The following is a 26027-nucleotide window of genomic DNA, read 5'->3' as shown; positions in this document are numbered from 1 at the left end:
TGCTTCTGGCCCATGAGGATTTCCCCGGGCTTCACCAATGCCACCCTTTCTCCTACACCATTCTGGTCCCAGAAGACCCTTGGGTACCCCTCATGCCAGGCCCAGCACCAGATGCTGAGGCCTAGAGATGAGCGCAAGAGCATCCCTGCCCCTGAGGGGCACCCACGTCAACCACCTGCAGCCGCCAGGCACCTCTTTCCACACATTCTCCTCACCTGCCGACAGGTCTGTACTCCTGCAGGCAGTGAGGTCCACATCCGGGGCTCTTTGGAGTCTTCTGGGGGACTCAGGGTTGCTAAGTACATGAAGATTCTTGCTCACGCACCTCTGCCACCATCCAGTAACATTTAAGGAAAATCCAAAGTTCCAAGATCATAAAGACTGTGGACAACACCTGTCAAATCCACTCTCGACACAGATTAGGAAAACTGGGACCCAGGCCAGCACACCTCCCATCCCATCCACGAATGCAGCCGCCGCGTTTCACCAGCACCAGGAGACTCAGCCCACAATGTCCCTGCTTTGTGCCACGCAGGGACGGCTGCTCTCCCGACTCCAGGAGGACCCTTCCCAAAAAAGCTGCTCAGAGACAGGTGCAGGGAGCAGCCATGGGTAAGGAGGCTCTGGGGTCCTCACGACTCTCCAGCAGCAGACATCTGGCCCAAGACTGCCAACAGGCCACCTGCCCTGTGGCAACTATGCTCACGAAGGCTGGGTCCATCCTCTGCTGGAACCTCACCAGCCAAGTCACCCTGCAGTCAAACGACGAGAGACTGCGGGGTGGGCAGGAAAGCGTTGGGGGTGGGGTGCAGTGGGGTGGCGTTGGGAGGTAAAGGCCATTGTAGAGGTGCTGTACTCCAAGCTTTGGGCCTCCTGCCTGGCCCCTACTCCCACCACAGATCAAGAATCGCTCAAGCATCTGTTGCTATTGCACCAATAATGACAACTCAGCCTGACACTAGAGGGGCTCCCCCGCAATTACATTCTAATTACTGTCTAATTACTGCCTAAGTCTGTCCTCTACTGCTGTGACACATCAGGAAATTGCACCATGGTGGTTCATGATCCACTCATGGCTTGAAGAGGCAGGGTGCAGGGCGGAGGGATGGGGGGCTGGTTCCCGCTGAAAACCCTGCGGCAGGCCAGACATATACGGAGGCCAGGCTTCCTGGAGCTCACAAGGCCTCAGAGCATGGACAGAGAGGCAGCCTGGGGCGTCCCCACAGGCCAGGGATGGCCCTGACCCAGGGGAAGGAAAAGACCATGTGGTCCCAGGACCAGGGCCCCTCCACCCGCTCTTCCCTCCCTGTGCGCTTGGCTCCTCCCACTCCACCTAAAAGCTCTTCCTCCACTCCCAGCTGGCCCCTCCACACAGAGGGAGGGCCTAGGGAGTCCCTGTCCAAGGGGCACAGGGTGGAGAGGCATCGTCCAGCTCAGAAGGCCACCTCCCCAAGGGGGCCTGAAGGTTGACCTCAGATCTCACTTTCCTGACATGGGCCACACATCCCAGTAATGACCTCCCACTTAGAATCACAGGACAAATAAAAGAAAATATAGTAACAACCCCTCGCAGACCCTCAGGTCCACTCTTACAAACACCAGCTCCTAAACCCTTCCGAGGGTCTTTCCGTGTTCCTGATCCCCGTTTCCCGTTCCGTGTTCACAGGCTCCGCGTGGCCTGTGAACCAGCAGCCCCAGCATCGTCTTGGCACCCACCAGACATGCAGAAACTCAGTCCCGCCCCAACTTACTGAATCGGGGTCTGCACCGAAACAAGCCCCCCACAACTGCGTATGCATCAAAGTGTGAGAGGCGCTACCCAAGCACCGGCAGGAAGAAAAGGCGCATTCTCTTCCCTGGCTGCTCTCTGAGCTGTGCCTGAGCCGTGAGAGCAACAGGGCCTGACTAAATGCACGGGAACAAAAAGGGAGGAAAAGAAATCAAAGTCTCTCCATTCCTCCGAGACAGAAATAGTTCTGTGGCCTCCAGATGGACTGTGCAGACACAGGGGAGGTCTCGCCTTCCCGCCAAACTTTCCCAACGGGATGCTGGCACGGACGGCCCAGTGGAAACCCGAGAGTCTTTCTCTTTGGGGCAGTAAAATGAGAGGCTGTGGCTCGTGTAGTCTCTTTTGTTATAATTAAGTTGGCCAAAAATTCACCTAAGATAGTAAATTCCGTACCTGACCCTCTAATTTGAACCAGAAGGCATCAGGAGACAATTACTTTCCAAAACAGTCCTTGGCAGGCAAGAAGCAAGAAGTTCTATGGGCACATCACAAATGTGCCAGCTGCACGCACCCCAGGGCTGCCTGGCAGCGACCACGCCCCTCCTCCCTCTCTCCCCTCCCAGTATTCAGGCCCCACCCGCCGCTGTCTGAGGCAGCTCCGCCCCCTGGACTTGGGGTGGCCAGACCTCCTCGCAAACTCACAGGCGACCTTCATGGTGCCTTGGATTCCAGGGAGCAGAGGCGCCCTCCTCTTCGCCTTCCATAAACCCAGCGTGCCTCCCGGATGACATAGGCCACCACTCTAATTAAATCCTAACGGGCTAATGAAAAACACCCCTGCTGCCCTCCAAGTGTGCGAAACAGAAAGTACCTCCTTGGGCAGCTACCGCTGCTGCTGCTGCTGCGGCCACCACCAAAGGAGAGGCCTTTTTGCCCGGGTCGGGGAAGCCAGTGGCCTCCAGGATCCCACTTTTGGCTTCTTGCTTCTCGGAGGCAGTGGCTGAGGCAGACGTCTCCATCTCAGCCGCTCATCGTCCTAGGTGGCAACCCTAAAAGAGAAGACAAAGACACTCACCAACGCTGCGCCCAAACCCAGCCGGGAAACGCCGACCCAGATTCACACCGCCGCTCGCTTCTAAAGCAACCAACTTCATTCTAATTCTCTTATAATTAGGAAGGAGGGTTTAATTAATTTTGAGAATTATTAGTCCTGGGATTCGTCTGGTCTTCCGAACGACCTCACGGACAACTGCAGGCCATTCTCATCATCTTCTACCCAGATTCTAAAAATCTAAGTAACAAGTTCCTACTGATATGAACGGCAGGTAACCTCTGATGGGGGAGTAAAGTCAGAAATAATAACCTCTGTCTGCAAATCATGGGGTATATAAAAATAAATATGGTGACAATGACCTGGAGGTCCTCAAAGAAAGGCCCTCATTTTCAGGTGGCTTCCCTGCTCACGAGAACGTTTCACTTACTCATCTGCATGTTCGCTCATTCCTTCACCCATTCATTCAATAAATGTTCATCCTTTATTGACTCACATGCACTCAGTCAACATATTTTTAAGCCCCTAGTATGCACCAGGCATCACACCTGGTGCTGAAGATACAATATGTGGAGTTTACATTCTCCTTGGGGGCAAACAAGGGGAAAATAAATGTAGATTTAATTTCAGTGAGTGGGAGGTGGGTCAGGAAAAGAAAGCAGGACAGAGGGTTGCAGGGGCACAGTGGGGCAGCACTGCTAGGCCTCTCTGGGGTAGGGATGGGATGCCTGAAGGGCCACCTCACCGCAGCCAGAGGGCAAAGCCAGGAGCCAGGGGCCATGTGGGAGGAGGCTGGCTTCTTCGAGTAGTGGCCAGAAGGCAAGTGCATCAGAGGGTCTTGAGCAGGGGAGGGGCAGGGCTGACACCCTGTGTAAAGGGATCACTCCACTGTTGTGCAGACAGCAGGCTTTTCGGGGGAGAGGGGCCTACTGCATTGACTCAGGGAGAGACAACAGCAGTTTGGGTTAAGCAGGTGGTGGTGGAGCTGGTGGAGCTGGTGAAACGTGGACATGCTTTGAAGGCAGAGCCAAAAGGCCGGGCTACAGACTGGATAAGGAGGGATGGAAAGTGGCTGTGAGCAAGGGAGGAACATTCAGAGGGATTCGGGAAACAGGCAACTTCCGTCTCCAGCTGGGTTGTGGGTCAGAGCAGACACTGGCAATCCAGCCTTTCTATCAGAAGAGAAATCTGAAGGTCACATGTTCGTTTTTTGTTTGTTTGTTTTTGAGACGGAGTTTCGCTCTTGTTGCCCAGGCTGGAGTGCAATGGCGCGATCTCGGCTCACCGCAACCTCTGCCTCCCAGGTTCAAGCGATTCTCCTGCAATCCCAAGTAGCTGGGATTATAGGAATGCGCCACCACGCCCAGCTAATTTCGTATTTTTTGTAGAGACAGGGTTTCTCCATGTTGGTCAGGCTGGTCTCAAACACCTGACCTCAGGTGATCTGCCCGCCTCGGCCTCCTAAAGTGCTGGGATCACAGGCGTGAGCCACCGCACCTGGCCGGCCACATGTTTTAAAGAAGGTGGTGAGGAAGATAGCTGGCATTTTTGGCTGGACACCTGGAGGAGTGGGGCAGAAAGGTTACGGGCAGCTGTGTGAAAGGCCTGCAGAGAGTGTGGGGACGGGCGTCACATTGTGCAGACACCTGCGGTCAGCTCCACTGCCAGGGCCCTCCGCTAAATCCACATTAGTAGGCCCTAGAACTTTTCTGTCTTTATGTTTGTTTATCTTTATTTTTATGTTTTTTTAGACAGAGTCTCACTCTGTGACCCAGGCTGGGGTGCAGTGGTGTGATCTCAGCTCACTGCGAGCTCCATCACCCAGATTCAAACGATTCTCGTGTCTCAGCCTCCCGAGTAGCTGGGATTACAGGCATGCGCCATCATACTCAGCTAATTTTTGTATTTTTTAGTAGAGACAGGGTTTCACCATGTTGGCCAGGCTGGTCTTGAACTCCTGGCCTCAAGTGATCCACCTGCTTCGGCCTCCCAAAGTGCTGGGATGGGATTGCAGGCATGAGCCAACAAGCCCAGCCAAGATTTTTTCTTTTTTGAGACAGGGTCTCTCCTGTCGCCCGGGCTGGAGTGCAGTGGCACAATCAAAGCTCACTGCAGCCTCAAACTCCCAGGCTCAAGCGATCCTCCGGCCTCAGCTGGGACTACAGGTGCACACTACCACACTCGGCCTAGAATTTTATTTTTTAAATCCACACAATACTGCACATCTTTTTAAGTAGGAAAAAATGAGTACACAAGAACAATGCAGGAGCCACATGAAGGATGTCCACAGCTCCTGTCAGCTCCTGGCTCATCTGCACACACCAGCCGGGCCGGTTTCCACAATCCTTCAAAACTCCCTGCCCAGAAAGCCCAAGAAAGTCAAGAAGATGGGAGAGAGAAAAATCACCTTGCTGGTGAATCAGGGGCCTCCTTGCGGCCTAGAAATTCAGGGATTGCTGCCTGCTTTTTTAAGCCCACTTTAAAATCCACCCCTTAAGATTCTGGCTATCTGAATGGCCACCAGCAGTATGCACTGGTTCGTGCCTGCTGTTCCTCTGCCCCTTACCTGGTCATAGGCACCACCACACCAGTCACCTGAGCTGCATCCTTGAGCCACCTTCCTCCTCTCCTCCCCACACACACGAAGACTGTGAGCCCCATCACTTCACCCCACACCCCCCAGCACCTGCACGCCTCGCCAGCACTGCCTCTCCCACTGGCTGCTCTGTGCCAGACACTCCTCCCCTCTGGGTCCTGGCACTTTTCACACGTCTGGTCCACTCCAGGTCATTCCCTGCGCTTCAGCCAGGGACCTTCCCAGAAACCACGTATCACTCCATCCCTCCCCTGCTGAGCCCCTTGGCCTTCAGGTAAAGCCTTCCCATGTCTACCTACAGCCTCCTCTCCCTACCAGCTCCCTGGCTGCGTGACCCTCCTAACAGGGGTAACTGGCTCTGCCCTTGCACACAGCCAGGCCTCTGCCACTCACTGGAAACCCTTCACCTTTCTGTGTTTGATGAACTCTTACTCTTCCTTCAAGGTGCCACTCAGACATCACCTCCTCCAGGAAGCCCCCCTTCCCCTCCTAGCCCATGGTTGGAGCCCTGAAGCAGTCAGATCATGTCCCTAGTCAATGTCCCCGGATTACATTCATCACCTTCAGGCCAGGAGCTGTTCAGCACAGCATTGCCATAGCCAGGCCCAGCCCAAGCTGGTAACTAGAAGGCTCCATCCATGAAGAACAGACAAAAACACAGCAGCTGCAGCTTCCTCATGGCAACCCCACCTATTCACTTCAGCACAGTGGATGTCATCACCAATTCTTAGAGGGGAGGAAGCTGAGGCCCCCATGGAGAGTGAGCTGCCCAAGGCCACTCCCCAGGGAGGCACAGGGCCAGGCCTACAGTCAGATCCTCCAGCCCAAATGCCTCCTGAGACCTCAGGGTGTGGTCGCTCCAGAAACTGGGTGAACGTAGTGAGGGAGGAGGGGCATGTATTCAGATGCTCACCTCCCAGACTGTGGCTCGGGGAAAGGATGTGCACACAGATGCACCTGACGTTTCGGGAACGCCTGTGGGGAGCAGATGCAGCAGGGGGATTCCAGGCAGTGCCCACTGCATCCGTGGCCTCGCCTTCCCACCCCTTCCCAGAGAAGAAGATAGTACACAGAGCCAAGAGGCTGTGTAAATCACAGGAATTAGTGGGATTAGCACAATTTCTAGGTAAACACCAGGCGCCCAGGGTCCCAGGCAGCCACTTTCACTCCCCAAAGCTCATCTGAGGCAGACCCGTCAAGCCCTGCAGCCCCAGCGGACAGTCTCACCTGGGCCCCCAGGGGCTGCCTGGGGACCGCAGGGAGGGTCTCTCCAGAGATGGCTCCCACAGGCTCCACAGGGCTCCAGAAAAAGAGGGGCTGGGAGTCACAGCACTTACCACAGGGAGGAGAAGAGTCAATTCCTCACTTTGGCTTCAAAACACACAGCTCTGCCGCTGTCCAAACAACCACAAAGGAAACACAGCCACACTCTCCAAAATTCTGCTAAGGGGGTGGGAGTGGGCGCCCGGGACCCAGGGCCCGGAGGAGCCCCCTGTCTATTAGGAGGTTCACCCAGGTCACCTGCTCTCTGGGACCTCAGCAGGGGCACTGGTGACAGCAAGAAGCTTCAGGGGCATTTCGGGGCCTTCCCCTGGAGATTCTGATTCCCCAAGTCTAGGCAGGGGGTGGCAAGAAGAGCTGCAATTCTGTTAGTTCCACAACTGTTTCTGACACAGCATCAGTATATGAAAAACCGAACGGGGTGCTCATAAGGTCCCTTCTGGCTTCCAAGTAATCTACAAGTTCAGCCAGGCGCGGTGGCTCACACCTGTAATCCCAGCACGTTGGGAGGCCGAGGCAGGCGGATCCCGAGGTCAGGAGATGAAGACCGTCTTGCCCAACATGGTGAAAGCCTGTCTCTACTAAAATACAAAAAATTAGCCGGGTGTGGTGGCATGCACCGGTAGTCCCAGCTAATCGGGAAGCTGAGGCAGGGGAATCACTTGAACCTGGGAGGCGGAGTTTGCAGTGAGCCAAGATCGTGCCACTGCACTCCAGACTGGGTAACAGAGCAAGACTCTCTCGAAATAAATAAATAAACAATCTACAAGTTCCAGTTAAAGCAGACTGTCTAACCTGATTTAAAAAAATACATTTTTATCTTTGCTAGTTTGGAGCTGAAGTTGGTGTCTCCCTCAGGCTACCAGTGGCACGAGTCGCAGATATACCCATGCTCACCGACTTACGCTGGCCATTCATTAGCCCCCACCGCTGACCTTGCCCTTTGATGTGTTGGTAAAGCAGCACATGTATTCTTGATCACAGATGCGGTGCCCTGAACATTTTAGACATCGCATCATCGCTTTCTTTCATAGTCCTGTGTCTTCTATGCATTTATAGCATTGTTAGAGGAGTCCACAAACTGCATTTGGTTGCCAAGGGGCCCACGGCACAGAAAAGGTTAAGGACTCTGAGTTAAAGGACTGGCTTGAAGAATAAATCAATAATCAGAGCAGAATGAGCGAATCACCCTGAAACCTGAAATCCCAGACACCCTCCCGCCACCTGGCTTCTTTGAACTCCTCTAACGAGTGACTCACAGGAATTAGAGCATTGTTCCCCAGGCAAAATCAATCTCTAGGAGAGAGAGGAAGCCTCGCCTCTCAGCAATCACAGACACCACAGAGCCACGGTGTTCTCACCTCTGCTGTGATGTCAGCCGTGCGGCATGCGTGCCCAGGACCCACACACACACATCGGCACACACGGATGCGCACACACACACGCAGGCTCACATACTCACACAGCACACAGAATATACACTGACAAACCACATACACGGCCACACACATGCATACACATGCACGCAGGCCACATACACACATGCACACCGCATTAAAGTCACAGATGTGTGCATGGACACACACATATATAAAGTCACACATGGTCACATGCACCACACATACGCTCACAGCACATATGCAGCCACACACGTGCACACATACAGGATACATGTAGTTACATGCAGAGGTACACGAACACTCACATGTATATATACAAGGACACAGACCCAGGCAAACATGTGCACATACACGAGAGTTCAACACACGCCCTGCCTTGATCGCAGACTTATTTTTAAGATCCAATGAGATTAAAAGTGAAAGCTCCTGGAGTGAAGAGCACACTGCTGCCCAGATTAAGGGAAATCGTCATTCTAATCTCATGACAGCTAAAAGGGGAGCAGCCGACTCACGGCCCGAGGCCCTGAGGACTGGTCCTATATCTACCAGGGGCTGGGCACCAGTCCTTTCCTCTCCCCTCACATCACTGTCTCCATTGGGAAAATGACCTCAGGGACACTAGCCCAATGCCACAATGCCAAGGCTGGCAGGCTAGGAGCAAAGGGGGCTCTGACTCCCCAGGTCAGTCCCCAGTGTCCCACCCAGACAAATTTACACTCACTCCTCCACCCTGAAGGAGATAGGGACGTGGGGAACATAAGCGTTCCCCAGGACTGCTGGCATTTTACTGCCAGTGGCAAAATAATCCTATTTTAAAACATGAGGCATTGAATTCTCCCACAATGAGAGGTGTGTGTGTGCCTGGACCAGCATAGTCTGCATCCACTGTGTGTCTGTGGCCATGTTACTTCCCCTCTCGGAGCCTCAGTTTGCTCCCCAGTGATGCAGAGTACCCTCCTTCCCAGGGTGACTGGGAAGACAGTCAGCCTTCCCAGCACGGCCCATAACACCTGTTATAGCAGCTTCTCCCATTTTCTTCTTCTCCAAGAAAAGATCACCTGCCTGCAGGGCCCTGGGGGGATGGTCAGGGCCTCCGCCAGCTCCTCAGACCTGCCTGTGGGGTCTGAGGCCTAGGCAGCGCCAATTTCTGCCTTTTCTGTCCACCTTCCCATCACTGTACATGAACCCGAAGCCTGCCACGGTTTCATTAGGGTCCAGCAGGATAACAACTCCACAGAGCCCCAGAGAGCAGCACCAACAAGGAGCTCCAGGACTGGGGCCAGGCAGAGCTCAAGAAGGTGTGCCAGGCCTTCCAGAGTGCAGAGCGGTGGGCAGCTGTGTCAAATGCCTTGTCCCCGGCTCCTCCTCTTCCAGCCATACCACACTGGGAGGGGAACCGCAAGCTCCTACCTGTGCTGGTCCCTGTTCCACCACTCCAGCCAGGGACTCCCACAGCTTACAGCCTCCACTCTGGGTCTTTTGGGGAGATGGCAAACTCAGGAAGGGAGCCCGGACCCTACAAAAGATGCCTGCACCGGTCAGATGTGGGAACACAGGGCTGTGGGGTCCGGGCCAGCCCCATGGCCCTCAGGCTCTAAAACCTTGACCGTGGCTTCCCACAGACAGTGAGGGGACGCACCCTCAGCAAGGTTATCCAGAAACTCGAAGGTGGCGATGTTTGTGAGGCACCAGTGCTCAGCCACTGCTCCCAACAGACTCCCCTGTTTCTCTACGGATGTGGTGCATGGCCCACCACCCCACCTGGTACCCAGTAGGCCGTGAGGACAATGAAGGGAGACACATCTGGAAGAAAATAAATCACTCTTCCAAAATCCCCTGGGATCCGTGGTTCCCACGCTGACTCAGAGCAAGAAGGGTCCTCTTGAACTGCTCTGTCCTTCCTGAGACCCCCTCCTCTGCCCAGGATGTCCCTACACTGGGAGCCCCGTGACCAGAGAAAGACAACGAAACCTTCAAGCACATGTAGGTGTCCCGAGCCGGCTAGCTCCTCTCCTCAAGTAATTTCACCTTTCACAGCAGCTACTCCCACTGGGCCAATATCTCGAACTTTGCTTTCACTTAAAATCAGAGGCCCGGAGAGGATAGGTAAACACCCCAGAGTCACACGGCTAAGATACGGCAGTGCTGGCGGTCCAAGGCATGTCTGCTAGATTCTCGTTTTCTACTTTCTCCATCATGGCCAACTTCTTTGTATGCATAGATGCCTGCCAGGCTCCAGAATTATTATAGGGGTGTCAAAATGTATAAAAGCACAGCTATAGACACACATGTAAAGAGTTGTTGAGGCAGGCACTTGTGTAGAAAGTGCTTCAAAGTCCACGGCAGTATATGCTACACGTCAAACAAGCAGCAGTGAGTTTCTACCTATGAGAGTTCAACAAGGGCGGGCTACCTGAGGAGGTCAGAGGAGGCTTCCTGGTGACCATCCAGTCTGCCCTGTGGCTTCCAGTCAGAGTCTGGGTCCTGAACTTGGCCCAGACAGCACAAAGGGAAGAGCACTCCAGGGTCCGGGAACTGCACGAGCAAAGGGAGGGAGATGCCCTTGGCACACGCTAAGGCAAGAAAAAAAGTGTTCCCACAGGGAGACAGAAGTAGGTGAGGCCGGGTGCGGTGGCTCACACCTGTAATCCCAGCACTTTGGGAGGCCGACGAGGGCGGATCACCTGAGGTCAGAAGCTTGAGACCAGCCTGGTGAAACATGGAGAAACCCCATCTCTACTGAAAATACAAAAATCAGCCAGCTGTGGTGGCAGGCGCCTATAATCCCAGCTACTCAGCAGGCCGAGGCAGGAGAATCACATGAACCTGGAAGGCGGAGGTTGCAGTGAGCACAGATCCTGTCACTACACTCCAGCCTGGCGACAGAGCAAGACTCCATCTCAAAAAAAAAAAAAAAGAAAAAGAAAAAGAAAGAAAGAAAAGAAATAGGTGATAAGCCAGACTGAAGGGGAACCATGGGGGCCGTCAGGGTATCTGGGAAGGGCAGGCTAGAAGGAGACTGAGGTTTAGGAAGGCCTCCAGCCCCTGGGTGTCTGACACGCTTCTGCAGCACAGCCTGGGCAGCCTGTGCCTGCTGCCCCCACCTCTTCCAGGGGAGGCAGCCCAGGGGCCTACAAGTTGAGGGGGTGGCCAAAACCCTCACCCTCCCAGTGTGGCCAGGGGCGGGCACCATGCAAAATCCCCATCCTAGCAGGTGCACCTGCTTCTTTATTGCTCCTTGAATTTGTTTTTCCAAGTACAAAAGCTCCCCTAATTTGCCCAGCTCCTGGGCCTGCTGGTGTCCAGGAAAACAGATAATTAACCCTAATTCACTGACTTGCTGGGCGGGAACAGGGGCCAGGGAGGGCCCCAACGGGAAATGCAGGCCCTCCAGGGGCAGCCAGTCTCCGATAAGAGTTGATGAGTATCTAGAGGGCTTTTTCCCTCTGGGAGGCTGTGGGTAAGACCTACTTTGAGGTTGACACTTGAGACGGCCTCGTGACTTCCGTTTGTTTCCACTTGGGTTTACTCCCTGAAAGCCAGCAGGCCCTCTCCAATCCCCATGCCTTCCTGCCAGGAACATTCTTCCCTCTGCTCTACCAAGGACGCCATGCTTTAAAACCCAGAAAGCTGGCCCTCACACCCTCTTCCCAGAGTCCTAGACAGAGCTCACCGACCTCTTTGTGCTGTGACTGAACTCTGACACTATGCTCTGCACATGTCAGTGGTTGGTACATTCAGCAGGAGGCCGGTGAGTGCAGACTCCAGAGAAGGAGCGGCCATGTTCGCCTCCCAGCTCTGTCAGGGGCTGTTGACAAGAATCGACTTCTCCCTGAACCTCGGTTTCCTTATCTGTTAAATGGGGATGAACGGCATGTCCTCATGAGGCCTGGCACACGCAGGCCTGGCCTTACCGTCCCTGCAGCTGGAGAAGGCCCGCCCCTAAGCAGTGCCTGGAAGCTGCCCCACCAACAGAAGGCTCTGTCCAAGAATGGACACGACAGTCACATCCAGCTCCCCTCCTCCATCCACCCCGGTGCCAGCGCCTCTAGTCTGACATCAAAAATCTCAGGTTGGCATCCGTTTCTAACGTGCCTGTTCCACTTGGTTCTAAATTCCCATCGTCCATCACCTTCCTCCCGGGAGAGCCCTGAAGCCTGGAGGGCCAGGGTCTCTCCCTGACACCACTCCACCAGCACCCCCGACCCAGCAGAGGGTTGGGACGTGCTCTGAGGCCGCTGTCTGCAAGGGGAACAAGGGGCCCACTGTGTGGCGGGCCCGCCAGACCCAGATATTTTAACAGCTGCTTTGTGTATTCCTGAAGCGCGATTCCTGAGTGTGGAGGAAAAACAAGGCTGGCCTCTGCCCTGAGGAGGGAAAACAGACTGCCCCGGGCAGGCTGCGGGCTGGGGCGAAGGCCTCTCAGGGGCCCAGTGAGGCAGCAGACATCAGAAACAGACCCCAGCAGCCTAGCACATGGGAGCCACAGGCACCCAGACCCATGCCAAGGTCCCCTTAATCCAAGGCTGAGGAGGCAGGGAGTTGGGTGTGGGGGCAAGGACCAAGGACCACTGAGGGTGGAAAATCCCTGCAGCAGACTCTGAAAGGGGACAAAGGACCACAAAGGCAGTGAGTGCCCAAAGGATAAGGTCCAAGTTGCTGTCACGGCCCCAAGGCCCTGCCTCAGGATCTGCACCCCCAGGTTCCCTGCCCCACCCCCATTCCACCTCAGTCCTGCTGTCTGTGGCTCTGATCACACGGTTCCTCTGCCTGGAATGCTACTTCCCCAATATCCACTATGACACTCCCTCAGAGAAGCCTCCCTGGGACCATCCCCTGCCAGGCCAGGCAGGGGCCTATCTTGCCTGTGTGCCCGCCGAGGTCAAGGCTCCTGTCTCATTGTGTTTTAACTACATGTTTACGTGTCCATCTCCCTTTATGGTCACCCTAGGCACAGACACCATCAATGTTTGTTGACTGACTCAGAGACCAACTGAACACATAAATGCTCTCAGGCACTCAAGTCTTCAAGAATCCTTTTCTTCTCTGAGCATCCTCTCAGGCTTCAATGCCTCACAAATTCCAGGTGGTGAGCAGCTTCTAGACCCTGAGACTCACAAGCACCCTTAAGGGAGGGCTGGGTTGGAGAAGGCATCAGGCTATCTCTTAGGTCAGGAAAAGTGCAGTAATCGACTCCTCATGTCTGCTGCAGGAGGCACATTAATCAACTTGTACTGTCTGCCATGGGCAGTGTTTGCCAGCACTGCATAAGAATGCCTTCCTTCCCTTACATTGTAAACCCCTTGAGAGCAAAAGATTTGCCATGCATAGTCCTTAGCACTGAAGCCTATACATATTAACTGGGTACCTGCTGTGCTCTAAGCACAACCATTTTCGAGATGAATAAAAAAGTGTTTATCTCTTAAAAGCGCTTTTTGAACACGGACACACTCAAAAGGGCTATTTTCTCAGTGGAACTGCAGGCTGGGTGGGGGTTGGGGTTGGGGTGGTATTTTGGGGTCAGGGGAATGGTGCAGGTGGCCTTTCCAGGCCCTTCCAATTAGGACCCAAACAGTGGGGGGAGATGTCTGCAGATCAAGGACAAATCTCACCTCTTCAAAACAACGTGATCCAAGTGACACCAAGTCACAAAGTCTTGAGAAAGGAGCTGGGCTGACCTGGGACCCTGCCTGGTTGGCAGCACTCTGGGCCAGCTACAGGGAGAGGAGCCTCCCATTGGCCCATCACACTGCTCCTCAGAACCTGGGGATGGGCTCTGACACTCGCTGAGACCCATCCAGGGTGGTGGGGAGAGCTGCATTTTGATTCCTCTAAGTTTGCCCTCTTATGGATCCTGGGATTGTGAGGCTGCCTTGCCAGGAGCCACCCCAAGCCCAAACCATGTGTTTCTAACCCCTCTGTCTTCTCTCTCTTATGCCAGAGTCTGGCACCCAGAAAGGCTTCCAGGGGTCATCTCATCCAGCCCCCGGGCAGCTCAGTCCCCAAGCAGTCCCTTGCCAATGACGCAGCGGAGCTATCACTGGGCCCCTTACCTGGCTTATAACCACAGCAGCTGGTTGCAGTTAACCTCACCACTATCCCAGCCCAGACTGGCAGCGCAACTCTGGGTGTGAGATAGGCAGGCTGGATCCCCGGGGAGTACAGTGTCATGCCATGATTGGATGGAAACAGGAATTCTGACATGTGAGGGGTGCACACCAGGATCCAAGTGCATGGATCCAAGCCACCTGCAGCCACGAGCCAACAATCTCCAAGGCCTGAGGTCACCCTCTCCATGGGTGGTGTTGGGCTTGGGGCAGGGGCAGGGCAGGGGTGGGAGCGCTGACTGCATATCCAGGGTGGCAGCTCTGCTTCTCAAGGCTCCAGGGAGAACCGGGCCGGTGTGTGGCCCTGGCATCTCCTGGTTTGGTCTCCTGCTCCGACTTGCCCAGCTGCAGCCCTCCCCACACCTCCCAGGTGATGCCTGCACCCAGCCCTTCTGTCTGTGCCTTTGCCAGCCTCAGCCACCGGCTTTCCTCCAAGTCTGCCAGCAACCAACAGCCAGCACCACCCTGGCCAGCAGAACACCACTTTTTCCTTGCAGTGAAGCCAACAGGAGTGCCCTGCCTTCAGCTGGGATCTTCATGATGAGGTAGGAGGTAGCTCACGTGCTAAGCCGGCCCCAGGTGAGCCTCACTCCCACCTGGTCCAGCCTCTCCCAGGCCCTGGTCTTCCTCTGCATGCCCAGGAGGCCACATGCCTTCAGCCACCCTCCCTCCTGGCAGCCACCACATTGCAGCCCAAGCCAGGTGTCTGGGCCCCTGGATCCAACAATGTGGTCTGCTGCAGCCTGGACACGTGCTGGCTCAAGGAGGTCAGGAGGATTCGACCAGCTCCATGACTTGAGACAAGCTCGACATTCTTCATTCGGGTGGCACAGGTTTCCTGAGGGCCTACTGTGTGCCAATCTTGAGTCTCTGACCTTGACCACAGAGGTGAGGGAAACCCAGTACTACCACCCCAGAGCTTCCAGTAGCTTCCAGTCCAGGTGTGGGGTGGGGAGACCGGCATCAGAGGAAACAGGCCATGCCAACCCAGAAGAAGCCTCCCTGCAGGGATAAGCTCCTGGGGGCTGCCAACCTTGCTAACCTGAGGGAGTCAAGGAAGGATTCCTGGAGGCAGGGATGAATGAGCTTTTTCAAAGGAAGAACACTTCCGGTCCAGAAAGGCCTGCTAAAGCAGAGAGGACCACAGCAGATGGAGTCTGCGTCTGGGCAGCGAGCAGGAGGCAGGGCAAGCGTGGGACCCCATGGTTCTGAGTCCTGGAAGTCAAGTGTCCAGCAGACTGGAAGGGTGTGCTCACCCCTCGGGACTCCCCACCGTCTGCAGAATGACATCCAAACTCCTTATCTGGGCCCCTAAAACCCCCAAGGCCTGTGCCCTCCCTGCCTCCTCTGCCTCACTTGCCACCAACTCAGGACTCACCCTTTATGTTATTTCTAGAAGCCTGCAACCCCCAGACAATGCCTGTCAGGCCTTTGCATTCATGCCCTTCCCCTTCAAAAAGCACCTGTCTAATGAACTCCTAAGAGCTAAGGCTGGGATCTCGTCCCCCCAGCACATGTGTCCCAGCCCTCCTGCCCCAGGCAAGGGCCTGGTGCTCCCACATGGCCCCGTATTGGCCTGGGAGGCCCACAGCACAGCACCGGGTGAAGCTTCCACAATGTGCTTCACTGCCTGTTTCGCTGGATGGCTCAGATATTTGACTTTCATTCCCAAGCCCCTGGCACACAGTTGGCATCCAGTAAGCATGCCATGCGTGAGGGCCATCAGCGTGAACCCAGTGTTCTAAAGTCAGCTGTCTCCTGGATTGACCCCACACATCATGTCCACCCATGGCTGCCACCCAGTAGACAGCTGGTAACGGATGTTTAACTGATCCCAGAGAGCCTCCCAGGAAGCTGCAGCCTAGCTCGTGGCTGGTATCTTGGAAGGTACTAGTCAGATCTCATTGGCTAAACAAAAATCACCCCGACTCCATACCTGAAATTCTACCATTGGAGAGTCACTTCTTTGAAGCTTGCTAGTTTTCAAGAACAGCCTATGGAAATGCAAACTGCCCTGGAACAAGATCCAATTTTAAGTGGTTTTCATATAAAAAGTTCCTTTCTCTAAATCAAGGTGGATAGTATGGAGAGGGATGGAGGGAGCAGGAGGAGGAAAGCAAGGTGCCCAAAACTCGGTGCTGCCAGCTGTCCCTGGCTGTTACTGCTAAGGACATACCCGACTGATAAAAGGAGCATTTCTGCTAAGGACATACCCTACTGATAAAAAGAGCATGTCTGCTGCTTGTTCCTGCACTTCGTGGTTTCTTGGCATGACACTGTGTGCAGAATTAAGTGTCTTTGCCATGTGCTGTCTGCTCTTCCCCCTCTCCTTTTGATGACTCTCTCCAAGACACAATCAATCAAGCCTCTTTTGTTCCCGTGGCCTTTTGCAGACTTCCGGAGAGGAAATGAGAAAGCTCTTTAAAGCCCAGTCTACATGGAGCCTGCAAATCCAATCATGGTCTCCCTGCCAGCCCCCACTGTGGCCTGGCTTTGTGAGACCAGGTGCCACAGGTGGGCTTGGTTCTAGGTTCCTTGGCCAGGACTGTCCCTGGAAAGATACTCAAGGATGTCCCCAGCCCATGTGGGAGGCCAGGGTGCCACATGAGATTTCCTTGCACCAGAGAGTCCTCCAAGATGGCAAGAAGTTGCAGAGGAGGTGACAGGTGTAGGCATCTCTTGGTCACCAGGCTGCTAGGCAAGGTCATTACTGGGAGCCAGGTCCCCTGCCCCAGAACTGATGATTGTGAAGCTGTGTGCCCCAAATTTGCGCATGGAAGAGGTGCTCCAGGCTTTCTCTTGAGCCTGCATCCCATGACTCTTTGCAGTGTGCTGCTTGCTGTCTCCCCCTCTCCTTTCGATGGCCTCCCCAACAAGTCTTTCCGATCAATGGTCCACTGATGGGGACAGTCTGCCAAGGGAGCCTGCCAGGTAGGAGAGCCTCATGGAGGTCCCAGGGATTGTAAGAGAACCTGCAGTCAACCTCCTAACCCACTCAGGAATCCTCTGCAGCAGCAGTTCTCAACTGGGAGTGAATTTGCCACCAGGGGACATTTGGCAATATCTGGAGACATTTTTGACTGTCTCCAAATTGTGCTAGTGGTGGCCAGTGGGTTGAGACCAGGGATGCTGGTAGATATCCTGGAGTGACCAGGACAGTCCCCACAACAGAGAATTATGCAGCCAGAATGTCCATGATGCCAAAGTTGAGAAACCCTCACCCAGCATATTCTAGGCACTGTCATGCAGGCTTTGAGCGAATATCCTCCCGGGGATGGAGGTCTCACCACCTTAAGCTGTAAAGAGGCAGTGGTGCATACTGCATCTAAAGCCTGGGTCAGCCTCTTGCTGCAAACTGTGGGCAACTGACTCAGCTTCACCACACCTTGGTATCTTGTCATGGAAAATGGAGCTAACAATTTGATGTTCCAGGATTGCTATGAATGAGTTCATGAAAAAAAAAAAAAAAAAAAAAAAAAACATGTAGTACTGTACCCCACACACTGAAGGCACTTAAACCAAAGGAGGCCTGCTCAGGCGTTTCTGGTTTTAAAATATACTGAAGAGTAGAACTCCAGCTATCCCTGGAGGAAGTCTACCACCTGCCATAAAACACCTGCTAAGTCCCTGGCCTGCCTCAGTGACACTGTCACAGGTAAGAAGAAACATGTAAGATGTTCACTGCAGGGTTAAGTACACTCATTAAACCCTGACAACACCCCACATGTTTAACGGGAGGGAAATAGTTCTTAATATACTGCTATCATAGCAAGACAACGGGACCGTACTGTGCCTATTTTAGGTTATTATTATAAAGACTTCGAGAAATACAGAAATGTTTAAGATCACACGTAAGTGAAAATAAAACAAAATTGCACACACACTATAACTCCAACTAGGAAAATGAACTATATGTACAAGGGAGACAGTATATAAGAAAAAACATTGTGTTTGAATAATGGGATTTTGAGTTATGCCAGAAATGTTGGTAATGTTCTTTTTTTTTTTGAGATGGAGTCTTACTCTGTCACCAGGCTGGAGTGTAGTGGTACAATCTCAGCTCACTACAACCTCTGCCTCCCAGGTTCAAGCCATTCTCCTGCCTCAGCCTCTCGAGTAGCCAGGACTACAGGTGTGTGCCACCACACTCGGCTAATTTTTGTATTTTTAGTAGACACAGGGTTTTCCTATGTTGTTCAGGCTGGTCTCGAACTCCTGACCTCAGGTGATCCATCCGCCTCAGCCTCCCAAAGTGCTGGGATTACAGGCATGAGCCACTGCGCCTGGCCGGTAATGTTCTTTAATGTAAAAGGTTATTCTGCTTTTTCCATTAAAATGCTACTTATTAATAAATATAGAGAAAATATTAGGAGAAACTATAAATCTAGCCTGACTCCTGACCTGAAGGGAAAGAGTGTAGGAAAAATCTCAGAAGTTGACTGTGTGCTCCGCCAGTCCCAGGGGGAGCATCCTGGGCCTCAGAATGGGAGGAGGGGGCTGCTGCTCTGACCCTGGCAGGGCGAGGGAGGAGAATCTGCCTCTGCCCACCTGGTTTTGGCCCCTAAGCCCCAGTCTCATTCCTCCTGGGAGCTATGACCACCACCCTATCAGAGGCCATTTCTCCTCAGCCCTCCCCACTCACAGTACTGGCCCTCAGTGCTAGGCAGTGATGGTGGAGCAGAACCAGGCCAGGCCGGGCAGCAACTGAAGGCCAGGGGCATGGCTCGTACTCTCTCATCTCAGCCTCCCACCAGGCCCAGAAGCAGGGAAAGCTCGTGTCTCCTTTTACAGACTATGGAACAAGGGCAAAGAAAGGTTTACGCCCAGGGCCCATGCAGAGTGGAAGAGACATGGGAGCTGACGTGATGAAGCCTCAGGGCTCGGATGCTGGAGGCAGAGAGTTGAGCCAGATCGCAGCCCCAGAGCAGCTGGGGCCGCCAAGACTATGACCCTGACATTCATGGACAGAGGTGGGGTGGGGTCACCTCACTGGCCTCCAGAAGCTGTAACACAGCTCAGAGACACGACAGAAAGCCTCCCAGAGAGACTTCACAGGACATCTCTGGGAGACGAGAGAACCACATCTCCAATAAACATGCATCAGACTGGCAAGCTCCAGAGTTCCAGGCTGGAAACGACCTAGGACTGGCTCTGCCACTTACCAGCTGGGAACCTGGGTGGCAGGCTTCACGTCTCCAGGGTGCAGCTGGTGTCTCTGTAGCGTAGTGGACAGAGATACCATCTATTGCATAGGACACCCGCCATGGGGCCAGAGGCCTCCCCACCAGCCATGTCCCTCATCCCACACCACTCTGCCTGCTGGAAACTCCCTCCTCCTGCTGGGAAGGGGAGCGAATGACACACCTCCACACTGCTGGAAAAACTCCCACAGGTCAGCCTGGAGCTGTGCTGAGCTTCCCTCTCTCCTTCCTTCCTCCTTCCCTCCCTGTCTTCCTCCCTTCCTTCCTCCTTTCACGTTGGGCAAGGGTCCCCACATATCAGTGGGAATGGCGGTCTCTTGCTTCTCAGCAAGAAAGAGGGGAAGATCCCTGCTCCCAGGACAGGGCGAGCTCCCAGCCCCCAGCTGGAGCTCGGCAAGTGGACCTTCTTGGTCACAAGACATCTGCTCATCTGAATTCAAGAAGAGTCTGCCTTCCAGCTGAAGGGGGCGTTATGGGTGTGTGTGGCATACCCGCCCACATGCTCACTCCAGGCTTCCCTCTTCAGTGATAACTGCTAAGTAAGACCTGAGTAATAGATGCCTTTCTGAGAACCGAGAAACCCAAAGGTATTTATGTGCCATGATAAAAAAAAAAAAAAAAAAAAAAAAAGAAAACACAACCTGCTGCACTGAATCCACATTCCTCCACCATGCAGTGATGTCTACAGGGCTGCAAAAGAATGTGGGTGTTGTTTTCTTCCTCCATTTGCCTAAACACAAACACACCCGTGACACATACACACACTCAAACACGCACTCACACACGTATACACTCCCTGAGCTGCCACAGCTCAGACCTGCACTCTCCGGGGCTGGGAAGGAGAACAGAACCCGGGGCTGCCAGTCCTGGCCGGGGAAGGAGGATGCTGGAGTGGTTAGGAGCAAGGCTGAAGGGGTCAGGCCGCCCTAGAGTCTGACCCAGGCCCTGTCTTAATCTGCTGTGTGCCCTTGGGCAAGGTAATTAACTTTTCTGTACCTCAGTTTCCTCCCTGTGAATAGATAATGGATATGGCATGCCTAGCACAGAGAAAGCCCTCCGTAAATGTCAACCATTATTATGACTGAACCACAAGAGTCTAAATCCTCTTGCTGGGCAGGGATTGGGCCCAAACCCTCTGGGCAATGGTTCCTATCTCTTGGGCCATGTTACCAGCAGATCCATCCTAGTTCCTTCTCCAAGTCAGGTGTGTGGACTTTGCGGCACATTTGCTGTCAAGCACCACCATGCTCAACACCTGCACCTTGCAAGCCTGTCCTCGGTGGCCTGTTAGGCCAGGAACGAACTGCAGGAGGTCCTGGCCCTACTGCCCAGCACTGGCCAGGAGCTCACACACACCCTTGTGTAAGATCCTTTGTCAGCAGGATTTCAAAGGTCTGCCTTAGGAGGCAATGGGACCTGCTGGCCTTTCCAGAGAGGACCTTGAAAAAACAGCTCAAGCCTCCTGAGTCACAGTTTCCTGATCTGCAAAATGGAATGATGATACTGCAGACTTCACAGGGTGGGGAGATGTCCATCTGTCTGTCTGTAAAGGTTTCCCAGGAGCCGATGTACATAAGTACTCCAGGCAGTGCAGGCTCATGACAGTGCACAGCGGATATTACCTTGGTTTTATTTTACATGGGAATGGTGTGGGTATATAGGGAGGGGAAGTTTACGCTCTTCCTTGCTTTCCCTGCCCTGAGAGCCTGGCTCCTGAGACAGCCATGCTGGGGCCTCTTAACTCAAATTTTCCACTGTCCGATTTCCCCTGAAGCATCCCCAATCCCATCTGCCAGGCAAGCCTGGTGGCCCAAGTGACTAGATCAACCCAGGGTTACACCTTCCCCTGGTTCAATCCAGCACTTCCACTGGCAAAGCCGGAAGCAAGCCAACCCGGTGGCTTCCCTGTCTCAGCTTCAGGAGCAAGACAAGCAGGCCAGAGGCCATGGGTGTGCCAGGTTCTCCAGCACTTACCTGGCCATGTGGAAGGTCTCTGTGCCCTGCCTACCTGCACAGGCCCCCAGCCTGCTGTATACGCCCTGGGCACAGACAGCTAGACAGGTCCTAGGGTGACTCCACCCTGTCTCACCCCACCAGCCACGTGGAATCTGCAGCTCCTGCCTGCCTGCCACTCGGATGCCGCAGAACTCGAGCACAGCACCTGCCCTCGCCGTTCACACGCCCCGTCACACAGTCCTGCGCCACATCACCTGCCCCGGGAACCTGGCAGGTAACCCACCGTGCCCCTAATTGTTTTCTCTGGCTGTGTGTGGGTGATGGCATAAGCTGCAGGGACTGAATCGGGACCAACGACGGGAGCACTCTGAGTCACAGGAAAGGAGGGACGCTGTGAGGAGTTAACGTCGAGTTCTGAGATAAAGGAAGAGGAGGAGGAGTGGGCCAGGAAGCCTGGGGCTGCCAAGGAATGGGGCATCTCACAACATAGGGAGGACAGTTGGGAGCAAGGAGGCCAGGACAGCCCTGCCAGCCCCTACTTTCTTGGCCATCAGCTGTGGGGGCTGCAAGGCTTCAGCAGCAGAACTCATCAGTTGAGTGGCAGCGGCTCTGTTTACAGTGGGTACTGGGCCACCTTCCCTCCTCCAAACAAAAACAAGCCCTGCCCCATCACAACAACCATGCTGAGCCAGCCGCACGCTGCCAACCCCATGTTCGACGCCACCAGCACAGCTGGGCCTAGCCGGGTGGAGGCTGCCTGCCCCCACATGGCCTCCCAGCAACTTCTGTACCCCCAGTGAGTCTCCGCGCTCCCACTCTGACCACACTGGGCTCTGCACCCCAGCCTGGGATTCAATGGCCCAAGTCTACACCCCAGATGCAAGTCCTCAACAGCCAAGTCTCAGGCAGCAGAAACCCTGGGCCACTCATCACTGTCCCCCCAAACAAGTAGCCCCCCAGAGGCAATGTCTGCCAAGACCCCCCAAGCTTTCCTCCAGTCGCTGCTGCACTTGCCTGCCGCGGTCCTCCCTGCTGCCCTCCTCCCTGCCGTGCTCCTCCCTGCCACGCTCCTCCCTGCCGCGCTCCTCCCTGCCGCACTCCTCCCTGCCGCGCTCCTGCCTGCCGCGCTCCTCCCTGCCGCGCTCCTCCCTGCCACACTCCTCCCTAGGCTGTGCGGGCGCACATGTCAGGTCTGCATATCCACACCACCCCCTGAGCCTGCAGCCCACAGGGCACTGGAAACAGGGACTGGTGCCACCGCCTCCCTGTCCATCATCTCGTTCAGACACGCCCTCACCCCCAAACACGCCCACTCCATCTCCCACACTCACTCACACACGGCTTCTCACACATCTCCTTGGACTCACAGGAACTCACACACTCACCCTCACTCACACATGGAGACTCAAACTCACATAGCACACACACTGACATACACTGGCTCACGCTTACGCACACGTGTACAATTTCACACACATGCACAGTCACATGTTCCTAAAGACACAGCCTAGTTCCCACTCACATTCATCCACTCGCACATCATACACATACTCAAAAAGCCATGCACTCACACACACGCGTGCACACAGCTCCACTGACAGCACTGTCCCCTGCCCCACGTCAGGTGCCCACCTCTCACTGCTGGGGAGGTGGCAGGGGGGTCCTTCTGGAGACAGGAGCTTCCAGCTGTGAGAGGAGGGAGTTTGCAGGTGGGAGTGGCCCTGGCCCAGGGCTCCCCACGCAGTTCCCTGGGCCTTCTGCTCGCTGCACTCACTGGGTAGCTCAAAGGCAGTCCCCAGCCCGCTGGAGCCTTCCCTCAAGCCCCTACTTGGCCCTCTGGCTCCTCTCAGGAGAACGCCGGCTAGGATGCCTCTGCCCCGGCTCAGCCCGAGGCCTCCACAGCCCCCCACCCGGCTGCTGCCTCTGCCCTCGCAGCCTCACAGGGAGAGCTGGACTGGAGAACCGGAGCCCAAGGACAATCCTGCATCCCGGATCGTGGTGAGGGCCCCCTGCATCCCACCCTCCTAGTGGGATGACCCCAGCTTCCACCCAAGGCTTCCTGTGGTGCCCCCACCCAATCAGACCCCACTCCACTGCCCAGGCAAATGTGTCTAGGGCAAGGGAGGGGCTTGAGGCAGAGGGAGGGCTAGGAGTCTACTGGGAACCCAGAAGAAAAATATGCGTCTACACAGCCACCAAACACGCCAGAGCAAGCAGGCAGGCTAGACTCAGCACACCCTGGACCTCACTCACAACCAGGCGTCCCAGAGCCCCAGAGCCCACTGGGCCTCCCCTTGGAAGTTGACGGACAGGAAGGAGTCAGGAGCTGGGTTCCAAAGCTAACAGAGCCTCTTACGAGCTGTGCAACCCAACTTCTCTGAGCCTCAGCTTCCCATCTAGAAAGTGGGCACACCTGTCCCATGTTGGGAAGATGAAATGTGTCAATATGTGTCAAGGCCCAATGCCCAGAAGGTGCTCCATGTCATCGCCTCCTGCCATCCCATCCCTCACCTGCCCAGGCACCTGGGGGTGGCTCAGGAGTTTCCATCCCTGGAAAAACAGCATCCAGTTCAAAGGGCTAGGCGGGGCCCTGCCTTGCTGATGGGATCATCCCAGCCCCTGGGCAGGCTAAGCCCAGGCAAGGGATTCGTGCCAGCCAGGGCAAGAGCGTTAGAGGAGGCCTGGGATTCACGGCCGCAGAACGCAAAGGGATGGGAGCCCAGGGGAAGGCCGGGTCTGCTGCTCCTTGGCTGATGCCTCCTGCCCATCCCCTGTGCCCCTGTATGACATGGCATAAGGGATCTGCCAGCCTCACATTCCCCCAGAGGAAAGCTCCCCTTCCCACCTCATCGGTGAGGAGGCTCTGATAGCATGCCCACTCTCATGGTCCAAACCCAAGTCCACAGAGTGTTCCAGACCCCAGGCTCTCTCTAGCGCTTTGCTCTCCTGCCCTGGAGGATCAGGTTTTTTAACTAGAAAGGCCATTCCCTAACTAAGCAAACCAGGGGCCCTTAATTACTCTGGGGGGTACTCTCCTTAGTGAGAACCCTTCAGTGCTCTGCTGAGAAGTGCATGGGGAAGCAAAATGCCTCCACCCCGAGGCAGGCACGGGGGGCTCCTCCAAATGCCGAGAAGGGCGTCTCGCCACCTCGGGAGCACTAGCGCACTGTTCGCATCAGAAGCCATCCAGCAGGCACACGTGAGACCACCACCAACTACCCCTGATGGACTCCACTGAACGGCGCCGGGAGAGGTGAGGCTACATAAATAACACACGCGTCACGAAGCATAATTATTAAATGTTGTCATTTCGGAAGAAAATTAATTAGCAATAGCTGTAGCTGTCTTGTGTCTGCTTAAGCAGCGTGCATCTCAATTAAAATTTAATTGCCACAGCTTCAATCACAGCAGGTTAAATGGCTTGAAATGCTGAGCGGGTCCATATCTACACAAAGCTTAAATTAGTGTGGAGTGGAGGAGCTGTCACAGAACGGGAGGTGACAGGCAGGAAAGTGGGCAAGACAACGAGGTCCCGGCACACCCATGTCCCTATGTCGACCAGTCCTGGCGAGGGGCAGCATTTCCAAGCGTGGAGATGGACATGGAGGATGCTTCCTGGACCACCCACACAGACTAGCTCTTGGGAAAAGAGATTTTAAGGCTGGCATGAGTCTAGTGGGCTCTCATGGGAACCCGGGCTTTAGGCAGGGGCCCACATCACAGAATAGGATCTGGGGTGCAAAGGCTGGCAAACAGCTGACAGTGTGCCACCCCTCAGAGGAAGCAAAGGTCTCAGGCAAGGACTGCCAGTTCCCATGCCAATGGAGTCATGCAGCAGGGCTGGCAAGACTGGGGCAATAGGGAGCGGTGAGGACTGTGGCAAACTGGAGCACACAGGCCTTGTCAAAAGCAGACAGATGCTGCTTCCCTGTGTCCAGCTCTTCCCGTACAAGGATGAGGACCCAGTAAACCAAATCCTCAAAAAAGTCAAGAATAAGGGTTTTATTTCAATTTTCCTGTATATTAAAACAGCCTGGTGAGAGCCAGGCCATGGGTTACCAATTTTCCACTTCCTGTCTAGGAATTTGTGCAAATAAATACACACAAGAAGGTGTCATCTTAGATAGTAAATTAGTGGCTGCCAGGATGGGGAGAGACTGCTAATAGGTATAGGGTTTTTTGAGAGGGTGATAATAATGTTTAGAACACTTAGATACGTGGTGATAGTGGTTTAGATAGTGGTGGTGGTTATACAGCTTTGTTAATATTCTTAAAATCACTGAATTGTACACTTTAGGAAAGTGAATTTTACGGTATGTGAATTACATCTCAATAAAGCAGTTATTTACAAAAACAGCAGGGAGGGGATGCAGTCTTTACCTCAAATGCACCCACAGCTGCCAAATTTCTCAGCAGAGCATCTTTCACTAGTATTTGTCATCGGCGAATGGAAGGCCCAGTTCAGCCGGGCTCTGAGTTGAGATCTGGACAGACAGCAGGGCAGCCACATCCACACTGCCTCCAGTGCACTTCTCAATCCTCACATCCTATCGGGGTGCCTGCTCCTCACCTTGAAATTGGGTTGTTTGTAAGTGAAGGATGGTGGATGATGGGAGGGAGGGAAGAAAGGAGGGAGGAAACCAGAGAGGGAGGGAGGGTGGGAGGGAAGGAAGGAAGGAAGGAAGGAAGGAAGGAAGGAAGGAAGG

The 26027-nt window shown here is 54.5% G+C and overlaps 1 protein-coding gene across 4 annotated transcripts in view; it reads right to left on the bottom strand.

Annotated features, from left to right (window-relative positions):
• The window catches only part of GLI2 (GLI family zinc finger 2), a 262572-nt gene that overhangs the window by 198498 nt on the left and 38047 nt on the right, over positions 1 to 26027 (bottom strand). For 3 of the 4 annotated variants that reach the window (XM_031936443.1, XM_031936444.1, XM_031936445.1), the window contains exon 2: positions 2601 to 2778. In XM_031936443.1, coding sequence (XP_031792303.1) covers positions 2601 to 2748 — 148 coding nt within the window. In that variant the 5' untranslated portion in view covers positions 2749 to 2778. Of the gene's footprint in view, positions 1 to 2600; positions 2779 to 7592; positions 7744 to 26027 lie in introns of those variants that run through there. The other variant, XM_023185212.3, reaches the window with a different exon arrangement.

Source organism: Piliocolobus tephrosceles, chromosome 11 (genome assembly GCF_002776525.5).
Source record: "Piliocolobus tephrosceles isolate RC106 chromosome 11, ASM277652v3, whole genome shotgun sequence".
Taxonomy (NCBI): Eukaryota; Metazoa; Chordata; class Mammalia; order Primates; family Cercopithecidae; genus Piliocolobus; species Piliocolobus tephrosceles.
The sequence above is the reverse complement of the archived record's forward strand: the minus strand, read 5'-3'. Positions and strand labels throughout refer to the sequence as shown.